Source organism: Macaca mulatta, chromosome 9 (assembly GCF_049350105.2).
Source record: "Macaca mulatta isolate MMU2019108-1 chromosome 9, T2T-MMU8v2.0, whole genome shotgun sequence".
Taxonomy (NCBI): Eukaryota; Metazoa; Chordata; class Mammalia; order Primates; family Cercopithecidae; genus Macaca; species Macaca mulatta.
In genome coordinates, this window is record NC_133414.1 from 140,166,382 (window position 1) to 140,179,512 (window position 13,131).

The following is a 13,131-nucleotide window of genomic DNA, read 5'->3' on the forward strand; positions in this document are numbered from 1 at the left end:
ATGTTAAATATGTTTAGAGGTTTAATCATCCCCAAATGTGCTTATTTTATGCTAGCACTTTTGTGCATCAGTTTCTTCATATACAATAGAGTACATCATGTGATGTTCAAACAATTAAATGGATGTACATGTCACTAATTTGCCTAGCACATAGTAAATGCTCATTATGGGTGAGCTTTTCATTGTTGCTTTAAAACTACACTGAATTTACGGACAGATTCAAAAGTCTCTAAATAAAAATACTAATTTGTGCGCAACAAAAAAAAATCTAAATTCAACTTGTTTTTCCACAGAAAGCTAACACCACAGCAAAGTAGCGGAAGAGACAATTCCTAAACCTACACAAACTAATAATCAGAACAGTTCATTAGTAGGTTCCTAGAGTCTTCAGTGTGCCTGTTCTAGCCCGTGATCTTAAAAATTTGAACAAATTATGCAATGCCCTGTCTGTTCTCCATCTGAACCTTTGGAGTCTAAGAATCTCTCTTCCTACCCAGGTCATGTGACCAAACACTTAGGAATTAGTTTCTAAATTATAAAATCTTGCATGAAAATACATTCAAGGACTACTGTATGAAAAGCAAAAGGACTGCCACTTGAGATGAAATGTTTATATTTTTCCTTTTCAAGAGAAAGGTATCCATGGAAAGTGAAAAGCTACCTTAACCCCAAATAAAATAATTTGACTTTAAGGTAACAGGACATCTGAGCAACGGAGAGACTATCCCCTACAACTGAGAATTTGTTTGGCAGGAGGACGACTATGGGTGGATGGGTGTTTCTGAGCTTTGGCACTGTTGACATCTTGGGTCAGATGCTTCTGTATTGTGGGGGCTGCCCTGAGCCTGGTAGGTTGTCCACCCTGACCTCTCCTTTGTGATGACGGCACATGTCCCCTTCCTCTATTGTGACATGGAAATTCAAATGACTCCTGGAAGGTAAGATGACCCTCCTGTGAGAACCACTGCTCTTAAGCGATTGCAAATCGGTGGCTCCAGCCGGTGTTTCTACTGACCCTTGCCAGAATGCTAGGTATTGATCACACCCCCTGTGTAGTAACAAGACAGTCCTTGCCTTTGGGGAGCTCAGCCTAGTGGGAGACAAACCCACAACTCACCCATGAAGCTGTGGGATGGGAAACACAAGTTTTCATGCAAGGCTTCCTCGGAGGTGACATTTCACCTGATGCCTGAATGATGGAAATCACACAAGTTTGGGGAAGGGGAGAACTTTCCCATCATAAACTTTCAAGTGTGTAAGAAGTACCAAGGTGAACAAGGGCTTGGAATGCCTTAGGCAGGAGGAACAAGGTAGGGATGGGGTTGGGAGGATGGGGTGAGGCCAGGATGGGATTCAGGGCCCAGACCACACAGGAAGTGACCCCTTCTCAGACCTCTAGTGGGACACATGTCAGAGGCTGATAGGGGCATTGTTAGCATTTTGCCTGTTATACAGGGACTGTGTTATTACCACCACCAAATGGGACAGCAACATAAAAGAAAATGTTCTCAAACTCCAAGCAGGAAGACTTTCTGTCCCATTTTCCTATTGCCGCCAAGAGGCAAGTGTATGGCTTCCTTCCTCCATTCTCTTAGGGTCCCCAGTGGCCAATGATGTCCAGTGTGGAGGGACCCGGGGGTGCACAGTGTCTTCAGACGCCTGCCTGAAGCCAGTGAGGTATGAAGATTATCTATATCTTTCTTTATCGTAAGATTAGAAAATCGATTTTTTAAATTGGCTTGATTTTTAAAAACACTTATACAAACACTAGCATCAAATTTATATTTGGCAAAACAAAACACAACTATGTCAACTTAGTAACGAATGGGAGAAGCACCAAGGAAAAGTGACAGCAGGACCCAATCCTAGAGCGCGTTTCTGGACCGTGTACTGTGACTAAGATATTTTCCTCTTTCTCAGCTGAAATGTCCGCGCGCGCCCGCGGGGCTCACCTTCCAAACAAGCAGGTACTGAGGCTCAGGGGAAAGTGGGGACCGTCGACCCCGCTCCTTTTGATAGTAACCAGGCGTCTCGTGGGCCCCATTTTCTAAACAAGAAGTTGAGTATAATCCGTAGGGGAAGGCCAGGTACCGAAAGGTTTGCAGAAGCAAATTTACAACTCTTCCACTGCAAAAGAGGTGCGGGTTACTCTGATAGCAAAGGAGCTAAGAAGAGCCGCGTGCTCAGTCCACCTATCCCCGGCCACACAGGCGCACACCGCAGCTAGCCAGCGGGGACCCCAGCACAACCCGACCGCAGCCCCTGGCGCCCCAAAGTCCCGCGGCCGGAGTGCTGTCGCCAGCGCCTGCACCTCCCGGGAGCTTCCACCCAGACGCCCTCGCCAGAGCCCAGGAGCAGTCGGGCCCAGGCCGCGCGTCCGTCCCCGCAGAGCTCGGGGTTCCCCGCGGCTCAGCCCTCGACCCCGGACAGCTCCCAGGCGTCCCGGCCGCAGCTCACCTGGGACGATTCGGCCCCCAAGGCCACTTGTCAAACCACCGCTCGTCAAGTTGCACCCAAAGTCCGCCGCAGGAGGAGCCGGCGCCGCGCTCACCTTCTCCTGGTAAGCTGCGCCCGCCACGCGCCGCACACACCCGGCCGCAGCCCGCCGGGCCGCGCTCGCTCCGCCCCGGCCTGCGGTCCCCGCTGCTCCCGCCGCCGCCCCTGACGGGGACCCGGTGGCCCTACAGGTTACGTCCCCGGGCGCCCGGCTCTAGGGGCTCCCGCCGAGTCCTCCCGCCCGCCCGCTGCGTCCGCCCGCCACTTCCTTCCTCCAAACCGGCGCGCCCGCCCAATTCAAACGAAAACGGAGATTCAAATTCTGGCGCTAAGCGCTGCGATTGAACGGGAAAGCGCGGCATGGAACCAATAGGAAGGGCGCCAGGGAGTGGGCGGGGAGGGGAGGCGGAAACGGGGTTCCTGGGGCGGGGCTGGCGTGTCCGCGGGCGAGCCATTCATTCATCCGGAGGAAAATACCTGGGTGCAGCCCGGGTGAGGGCGACTGGCGGAGGGCAGAGGTGGAACACGCTCCCACCGAGATAACCCGTCCTGCCATCCTTTTCTTAAAGGACCAAACACCTGGGGCACTATAACGTTACTTATTGCCAGGAGATTTAAAACTGTTAAAAATTGCAAACAGGCGGGACACGGTGGCTCACGCCGGTAATCCCCGCACTTTGGGAAGCTGAAGCAGGAGGATCCCTTGAGCCCGGGAATTCAGAATCAGCCTGGGGCACCTGGAGAGAACCAATCTCTAAAAAAAATTAGCCAGGCATGGTGGCGCGCCTGTAGTTCTAGCTACTGGGACAGTTGAGGTGGGACGATCACTTGAGCCAGGGCGGTCGAGGCTGCAGTGGGCTGAGATGGCGCCACTGCACTCCAGCCTGTCTCAGAAAAAAAAAAAAAAAAAAAAAAAAAATTGAATCCTTCCTCTTCAGTGCATACATCTTACCAAACACAACCAATTATATGGTTTGGTGTGTTTGGTGTGTCTTTTCCAGCTATACGTGTATTCTCTTTTTCAAAAGCACAGAAAAAAGATCATAACATACACAACACGGTTCTATATTTTGTGTTCTCTGCTTTTAAATATCCTGAGGCTATCTCCACCCAGTACATTCTCGCTTTTACTCTCTGTTTGATGGCTGCAGAGCACTGGGCTTCGGGAAACCATAATTTACTTAATCTTTACTATTGCCACATATTTAGGTTTAAAATGTTTTGTTATTAGAAAACATTCTTCAATTAAAATGCCTTGTGCATGCCAAGATGGGTGAATCCTAAAATAATTATACACAGGATTCTATCAGGGTCTGCTTCAGTTGCGCTGGTGGCCATGTGGGCTCAGTGGGCCACCTGGGGTGAAGTAAATGAAGTCCAACCATGGTTTTGGTGACACCCTCCCTGCAGCCCCATCTCACCTCCTCCAGCTCCCCAGCAACCCTTGGAGCTTGGCTTCCTTGATCAGGAGCAAGCATTCTCACTGTTTGGAGGGGACCCCTAAGGGCTTCCTATTCCTTTCAGGGGAGTCCATGAGATCAAAACCATGTCTCTAATGGCCCTCAGTGTTACTTGTCCTTCTTATTCTCATGCTCCCAAGAGTGTGGGATGCGGTTCTGCAAATACAGAAGCAGTGAGGAGACTCCCACTGTCTCCGTTTCAACCAGGTACTACAGAGATTTGCAAAAATGTGAAATAAAGTGCTGTTTTCATTTTGTTGTTGTTTTGGATAATGCAGATTTTTTTCCATAAAGGTAAGTTATTGGTGTTAGCATCAAACAGGTGCATCACTATCTTAAAACGAATCAATAAATGAATATTTTTAAATTCCTTAGCCTTAAGATATATAAATATAGCTAGATATAACCCATCCACATTCACAAAACTTCCTGGTGGTTCTCAATCATTCTTAAGAGTGTAAAGAGACCACAAGATTGAAAAGACTGAGCCCTGTGCTCTAGAGCAACTACAAAGATATCAGCTGCTGATGGAAACAGAGAAACTGGGAAAGCAACATAAAAGCATAGGACAGCAACTCTAAATTGTATGGGCCAAGTCTCATGTAGAAAAATTCAATGCAGGGAAACTATTACATAAACGTTTTAGGGGGCATGAGTTTCCATGTTCTTTCCATTAAACGATCAAACAAAGCTCACCACTGCATAACCCCATAAAATACAACTTTTCACATCCTAATTACTGGTTGTTTCCAGGGACAGTTCTTCCACCCTCATGGATGCAGCCTAATTAGAACTAGAAGGTACTAGGCCAGGTGCAGTGGCGCATGCTTGTAATCCCAACATTTTGGGAGGCCAAGGTGGGTGGATCACTTAAGGCCAGAAGTTCAAAACCTTCCTGGCCAACATGGTGAAACCCCGTCTCTACTGAAAATGCAAAAATTAGCCCAGTATGGTGGTGTGCACCTGTAATCCAAGCTACTCGAGAGGTTAAGTCAGGAGAATCTCTTGAACCCAGGAGACAGAGGTTGCAGTGAGCCAAGATCACACCACTGCACTCCAGCCTGAGCGACAGAGTGAGACTCTGCCTCAAAACAGAACTAGGAGATGCTAGAATATCTGTCCGATAATCCAAACACTAGTGAACACAGAGTACCAATTCTCAAGAGACAGCAGGAAATTAAAGGAAAGATACAGGGGAATGGTCAGAGTGGTGGATCTTAGATCCATAGGAGAGCCTGTCTTTAAACTGTTTTATGATAGACTTTTGCAGTGGGGCTTTCTGTTGAATTTTAAACTTGGCCCAAAGCCTAAGACTTCATAATAAACGCAGATCTCTGGACTGTGAGGAGAGCCCTATGCCTCCCGTTCCCAGGCTGGCCTCTGGCCCTGTGTCTCCATCCAGTGTGATCAGCGTCTCTAATGGGGTGTGGAACAAAAGCTTGTGGCTAGAGCACCAGAGACCCAAGATGTGCAGGAAGAGACTTTCCAGGGGTTATGTGGATCTGGGGAGTCTCAGGGAATCCATTTCCAGATCCTCACAGTTCACACTCTCTCATGCCCAAAATCAGTCAGCCAGAGGACAGGTCTCCAAAGGAGTCCATGCCCCAGGGCCCTTCTCACCCTTCTTACTCCCAAGCTGCAGATCTCATCTGCCTGAAACTTACAATGCACATTGCCCCAGGCAACCAATAACGGAAATATCCAACAATTCCCTTAACTGTGTCCATCCATCTGATTAGAGTATATACTTACAATAAAATTTGATCTTATGTTTCATAAAAATGTAATTTGAAACATTGCAAACATGAATTTAAAAATATTCATTTATTGATCCATTTTAAGATAGTGATAGTGTTGTTTCATCAACTGTTTTAGTAAGTATGTATATAAATACCTGTGTAATATGTATGTGTATGTATACATAAAAAAGAAGAGACGCTAGGCAAGGTGGCTCACGCCTGTAATCCCAGCACTTTGGGAGGCCCAGGCAGGAGTTGAGGCCAGGAGTTGGAGATCAGCCTGGGCAACATAGCAAGACCCTCCATCTCTACGAAAAATTAAAAAAACAATTAGCCAGGCTGGTGGCGTGGGCCTGTAGTCCCAACTCTCTAGGAGGCTGAGGCAGAAGGATTGCCTGAGCACAGGAAGTGGAGGCTGCAGTGAGCTGAGATTGCGCCACTGCACTCCAGCCTGAGCGACACAGTGAGACCTTGTCTTATAAATAAATAAATAAATAAATAAATAAAGGCGAGGAAGAGTTTCAGATAAGTAGAACAGAAGTGTATAAAAGACCCTTTAATACAAAAGCATGTGAGGTGCCTTAGGATAAATTCGGAGGGGAAAGTGAAGTAGAAACACGCAAAAAGGACTCGTGCGGGGAGCTACCTTGGAAGACTTTCCGTCAGCCTGGGCGAGTCTTGGAGGGGCGGCCCTGCCGGCAAGGGCGGTCTCTTTAGCTCTGGCTCCTGTCCTGTTTGTGAGTTTCTTTCCTTCCTGACCTGAGGCTCCTTCCAACATCTCAGCTCCCAGCCAGCGGTCCCAGTGGACGCCCTCGGCTTGGAGGTGGGGGGGCGGGTTTTAAAGTTCACAATCCCTGACCCCGCCCCCATCCGCCGGGGCAGGAAGATGGAGGCTCAGTTCGTGGACACCCTGGGCTCGGCCTCCTGGGCTACTGGCGCCCCCAGAAGTGTCCACGCGAAGGCCTGGATTCCGGCGGTTCACCTGGCTCACTGCCCAGGCCCTGGGACCCTAGAGTGGCTGCAGAGAGGGGCGCTGCACCAATCAAGAAAGCACCAGGGTCCTGGAACTTCACTATCTCTGCCCCTGCCCCCAAAAAAGCATCACTGTCCCCAAGCGCCCCCCATTTCCAATTAGTGGAGATAAAGACCCTAACTTAGGGGTACAGGGCGGGGATGGGGGAGGCCAGAAATTGCACCCCTGGAGAGAAGTGGAGGACTGAGGGCCTTGTGAATGGGGCCATGGCACTCTCTCCAGCTCAAAATTTAGCGGGAAGAGGGTCGGGGGGTGGGGCGGGGGGGAAGTGCGGGGCACACATCTACGAGATCCTGGAGTGTGCGGTTGTTGTCAGCTCCAGCCCTGAAACCCGGGCACATACAATACCCAGCAGCATCTGCCTGGCTTCGACCCGGGCCCAAAGCTGAGCTCACTGCCTGGAGTCCAAGCTCCTGTCCACCCCGTGTCCTTGGTTCCCTGGGCAGTGAAATCAAATGAAAAGCAGTTGACCTCGGTCGTCTACCAACCAATCCCCAAGTGGAACTCTGACAGGAGGACAGGATTTGGCCAGTGGTGCCTTCACCTCCTGCCTCCCCTCCAGGTTCTAGTATCCTGGTGCCCTTGGGCTCTCTTCTAAACATCTTGGGTCCGAAAGTTATGAATTTAATATAAAAAGAAAACGCGCCTACATTTTATAAAATCACAGAGGGCTGTTCATATTTAGTGTTGTCAAGTAAACATGTATTAGAAAAACAGCTAGTATCACCATATTTCTATTTTAACACCAAAAAGTAGTATTGACATAATGTCAGGAAAAAAAAGAACACCAAGTAAAAAACTTTAAGTGGAAGATTTAAGTTTCTGAAACATTGGTATTAATCCATGTTCTTATTTTCTCATCGTGATAGGGATGGATGAAATGCTCACAGCTGGAGTCCATCCACACGATGTTTCTGGGAATCTCTGTTTGTGAAGGTCCCACCCAATCCTACCAATCTATCCATTTCACTTTTTTTTTTTTGAGACAGATTCTCGCTCTGTCCCCCAGTCTGGAGTTCAGGAGCACAATCTTGGCTCACTGCAACCTCTGCCTCCTGGGTTCAAGCGATTCTTCTGCCTCAGCCTCCCAAGTAGCTGGGATTACAGGTGTGAACCACCATGCCCAGCTAATTTTTGTATTTTTGGTAGAGATAGGGTTTCACCAAGTTGACCAGGCTGGTCTTGAACTCCTGACCTCATGATCCACCTACCTCAGCCTCCTAAAGTGCTGGAATTACAGGTATGAGCCCAGCCTCCATCTCACTTTCAATATTTCTTCTACCACAGCTTTTCAGACCTTAAATACCCCAAATAGTCTTCAGCAGATGTTGGTGTGTTTGTATCAAAAGTTACTTATATTAGGGGTGAGTATTCTTTGAATCCCTAGGAAAGTGTCTTCAAAAAAGAAATGCTTGAAATAATTCAGTGTTCCATGTGCTGAGTATTTAAATGTCCATTTATTTTATCTGAAAAACACTTTAATATTATGGTATTCATAATAATCATAGTAATGTATAAATTTACACATACATGATGCCTCAATAGATGTGCCTAACAGGTCACACGTACTCAAAATATTTTGCTGGGTGAGACATTCTGTGAAAAACTTTGCTACCTCCTTTTGCATTCTTTTTTCTTGCTTTCTTTTCTTTTCTTCTTTTTTTTTTTTTTTTAGATAAATGTGTTGATCTTTATGTGGTTGTTTGGCGAGTAGCTTCCATGGGCTACACTGAGTAGCACAGCAACTGTTCCGTTTTAACATCGGCCATGAAAGCAAACAAGATTCCTTCTCAGCTGTTTAATCTCAAAGCCTCCCAAAGCATCGCAGTAGAAACAACTGCTCGATTTATATAACCCAGGAAGATTAAACCCTGGGTGCCTGGCATGGTTCTAATCCAGTACAACCACCACCATGTTGATTCCCACTTTTACTGAGATGGAGATTCAAGTAGCAACATTTCCTCAACTGAAACATTGGTTTAAGAAAAGCATTTTACAGTGCGTTGTTTCCAGAAACAGCTATGCCCCCTGGAAGGAAAAGACATCTTAACAACACAAAATAGTGGTCAAAATCAATTACTTAACACTTATTATAAAGTCAGTAAGAGAGGCAAGTATAATAGCAACAGCTTTCCTCACCATAAGGCAGCTGCCAGGTTTCTATACATCTTCTGCTCTCCAAGGTAAAGATGCACATTTGACATCTCCATACCTATTATGTGCAGGACACGTGATCCCGAGAAATTGTCAGAGCCTTTTTCTTGTACTCCAAACCAGCTTTCTGTTCCTTGAATATTAAAACTCCAGGAAGTTGCCTGGCTTATTTATACCACTATCCCTCTCACAGCAGACAGCCAGATATAGCACACAGCAACACAGTCACAAATAGTAAAAAGGGTTATGATTTGTAAGACAAAGGCTATGTTTTTAAATGAACGATATTCATTGTAAAAATTTTGTTGAAAACACAGTACTTGTACCTTCTAAATATCAATAAATAAAACTAATAAAGATTTGAATCTAATGGACACATACAGACTGAAGACTGCGACCAACAGTTGTAGAATCCACATTCTTTTCAAACACATAAGACAGATTAGTAAAAAATGCAGCCATATCGGATCACAAAGCAAATGCCAACACATTTCAACAACTAGAAGCTATTGAAATGTCCATTCAGAATGATAAAATTGTGTATAATTATGTATATTATTTATTTTTCTTTCTTTCTTTCTTTTTTTTTTCCAGAGACAAGGTCTTGCTCTGTCACCCAGGCTGGTGTGCCTTGGCACAATCATAGCCCACTGCAACCTCAAACTCCTGGCCTCAAACGATCCTCCCACCTCAGCCTCTGAGGAGCTGGGACTACAAATACACACCCTCAGGACTGGCTAATTTTTAAATGTTTTGTAGAGATGGAGTCTCACTGTGTTGCCCAGGCTGGTCTTGAGCCCTGGGCCTCAAGTGATCCTCCCATCCTTGGCCTCCCAAAGTGTTGGGATTACAGGCATGAGCCACTGCACCTGGCAGGTATATTATTTCAATCAAATAGTTAATGTAAACAAATGACAACTACAGTCAATATTTTACGATTCTCGTAAAGACTAGAGACATTAGACATAATTACATACTTTATTATTTAATTTTTATGAAGTTTAGTAATGTCAGACAAAATATAGTGTTCAAAGATGCATGTTTAAAAATAAAACTCAGGCTGGGCGCGGTGGCTCACATCTGTAATCCCAGCAGTTTGGGAGGCTGAGGCAGGAGGATCACTTGAGGTCAGGGGTTTGAGACCAGCCTGGCCGACATGGTGAAATCCCGTCTGTACTAAAAATACAAAAATTATCCAGCTGTGGTTGCGGGCGTCTGTAGTCCCAGCTACAGGGGAGGCTAATGTTCTGTGCAGGAAATGCATGAGGGGAGAAGAAAAGGCACACACTCAATACCTTTAAGGGTAAACAAGGCAATGCAAATATAATAAGGAAATGGTATAATAAGCAAAGATATAATAAGACAATCAATATAATAAGCAGATTCATATAATAAGCAAATTACAATGAAAAGAGGTGAAGCGAAAAGATATTTACACTCACCAGACTGTGGAGGATTCACCACCAAACTGGGAAGCAACATCCTGGGCTCCAGAGTCGGCCACTCGTCTGTGCAGACAAGGAGGAGTTTCATGAAGCTTCCACATAGTCTGGGACCCTAGCTCTTCTTGTAACAGAGGTTCAGTTACGAGCGCCCTTCGTGACGGGGCTCAAAGAACACAAAAAGGTCGGCCTGTTTTTGCAATTGTCTATTGTTTTTCGATAACTAACGTATAGGAATAGATTGAAATAGGGATTTCTCCGAAACAGTGCTGGATGAACCCCTCAAGGAGCTTACACAACCTCTTCCGGGACTTGGTGACCTTGTTTCTGTCCACATCCAATTGAGTTCGCATTTAATATTTAACTATTCCTCCACAAGGCTGAGGCAGGAGAATCGCTTGAACCCACGAGTTTCAGTGAGCCGAGATCGTGCCACTGCACTTCAGGCTGGGTGACAGAGTGAGACTCAAATAATAATAATAATTATAATTAAGAACAATTTAAGGCTGGGCGCGGTGGCTCACGCCTATAATCCCAGCACTTTGGGAGGACGAGGCGGGCAGAGATCGAGACCATTCTGGCTAACATGGTGAAACCCTGTCTCTACTAAAAATACAAAAATTAGCAGGGCGAGGTGGCGGGCGCCTGTAGTCCCAGCTACTCGGGAGGCAGGAGAATGAGGTGAACCCGGGAGGCAGAGCTTGCAGTGAGCCGAGATCATGCACTGCACTCCAGCCTGGGTGACAGAGTGAGACTCCGTCACACAAAAATAAATAAATAAATAAATAAATAAATAAATAAATAAATAAAATAAATAAAAATAAAACTCAAAGTATTTTTTACAATGTTATAAAAGCCACAGTGATAGACTCTGTGATGAGAGAAAGAAGTCGTGGTTAGAAGATAGGATGGAAGAAGCCTCTGGAAGAAATGTTCTATTTCATGACTTGGTTTAGTTACATGAGTGTTTGCTTCCTGACACTGAAACTCTAAGATTCATGCAGAGTTTTACATTCAGCCTTTTCCACAAAGTGAGTTCTTTTAGGACCAGATCACCTCTTTGGCCTGGTTATCTGTAGTCAAATCCTTGAATTTGATATTTAAGTCCAATTTCTCATTTTTTGAATGGATCCAAATTATACCACAGTGGCATAAAATTGTTTTGAGCTGAAGACATTTGAGAATCAACAAATGCAGACAGAAGCTTTGTCTGAATTACGCCCTATCCTCACCCTATTATCAGACTATTAAGTTTACAGATAAGCCCCTATCTTCAGCTATTGACTAGCCACTTTCTTTGGGCCCTTCTGAGAATGGATATTAACAAACAAAATGAATACACTTTGTCTTTTCTCTTGTTTATCTTTCTCTTTAATCTGGTTTTTGTCATTTATTTTTTTTTTAAGTCAGGGTCTCACTCTGTCACCCAGAGTGGAGTGCAGTGGTGAGATTTCAGCTCACTGCAACCTTCATCTTCTGGGCCCAAGTTCAGCCTCCTGAGTAGCTGGGACTATAGGTGCACGCCATCATCGCCATCATGCTTGGCTAATTTTTGCATTTTCTTTTTTTTTTTTTCCAGAGACAGGGATTCATCATATTGCCCAGGCTGGTCTCCAACTTCCAGGCTTAAGCAATCCACCCACCTCCGTCTCCCAAAGGGCTAGGATTACAAAGGTGTGAGCCACAGTGCCAGGCCAGTTTTTTGTCATTTTAATTTGCAAGACTCTGAACACTGATTCTAAGAGGCTAGAGGAAAAATTATTTCTTTCTGACAAATTCTAGGTCTATGTGCTATTCCATTGGGAAAATGTATTGAGAATTACAATCCAAAACATGTTAACATTCATCAACATTAGAGAGGGATCACTGTTGAACTGTTTCAACGGTTTATGATAAATCACAATATGACAGTAATTGTTTGCAAAATTAGCTTTTACCTACCTGAAAGATTGATCAACAGTAGTTATTATATTTCCATGTTTTAGCTGTACAGGCTCATTAATATCAAACCCAGTTAACTATGTTGGATTTGTGGAGTGGAAACAAAATAATATGGCCTGTAAGTAGAAAGAAGAGAACAACTGGTAACTAATCAATAGGTAGAAAGTGAAAGGAAAAGCTTTAAAAATGGGCTTTCAAAAGCCCTGCTCTTTCATCTGCATTTTGCAGTGTTGATGTGTCGCTACAGGAAGCTGACTGCAGATGTCACATTCCACTCCCCTTATTTCAAAAGAATGGAGGTTTTTGTCTGGTTATAGCACCTTCTAAACCAATTACATTAATTTTTATTTTATTTATTTCTTTTCTTTTTTTTTTTTCCCCAAGACAGTTTCACTCTTGTTGCCCAGGCTGGAGTGCAATGGCACGCTCTTGGCTCACCGCAACTTCTGCCTCCTGGGTTCAAGTGATTCTCCTGCCTCAGCCTCCCAAGTAGCTGGGATTACAGGCATGTGCCACCATGCCTGGCTAATTTTGTATTTTTTTAAGTAGAGACAGGGTTTCTCCATGTTGGTCAGGCTGGTTTCAAATTTTCGACCTCAGGTGATCTGCCCACTTCGGCCTCCCAAAGTGCTGGAATTACAGGGGAGAGCCACCGCGCCTAGCCTTGCATGAATTTTTCAAACAAACAAACAACAAATTCACTAGAATTTTTTTTTTTTTTTTTTGAGATGGAGTTTCACTTGCATTGCTCAGGCTGGAGTGCAATGGCACAATCTCAGCTTACTACAACCTCTGCCTCCTGGGTTCAAGTAATTCTCCTGCCTCAGCCTCCAGAGTAGCTGGAATTACACGCACCTGCTACCATC

At 45.3% G+C, this 13,131-nt stretch overlaps 1 protein-coding gene across 2 annotated transcripts in view; it reads right to left on the reverse strand.

The window, feature by feature from the left end:
- MKI67 (marker of proliferation Ki-67) overlaps window positions 1-2,768 on the reverse strand; it is a 31,297-nt gene extending 28,529 nt beyond the window's left edge. For both annotated transcript variants that reach the window (XM_015148454.3, XM_015148453.3), the window contains exons 1-2: window positions 2,458-2,768; window positions 1,953-2,127 (exon numbers count right to left, since the gene is read on the reverse strand). In XM_015148454.3, the coding sequence (XP_015003940.3) occupies window positions 1,953-2,044 (92 nt within the window). In that variant the 5' untranslated portion in view covers window positions 2,045-2,127; window positions 2,458-2,768. The remainder of the gene's footprint in view (window positions 1-1,952; window positions 2,128-2,457) is intronic.
- Between the last annotated feature and the right edge of the window lie 10,363 nt (window positions 2,769-13,131).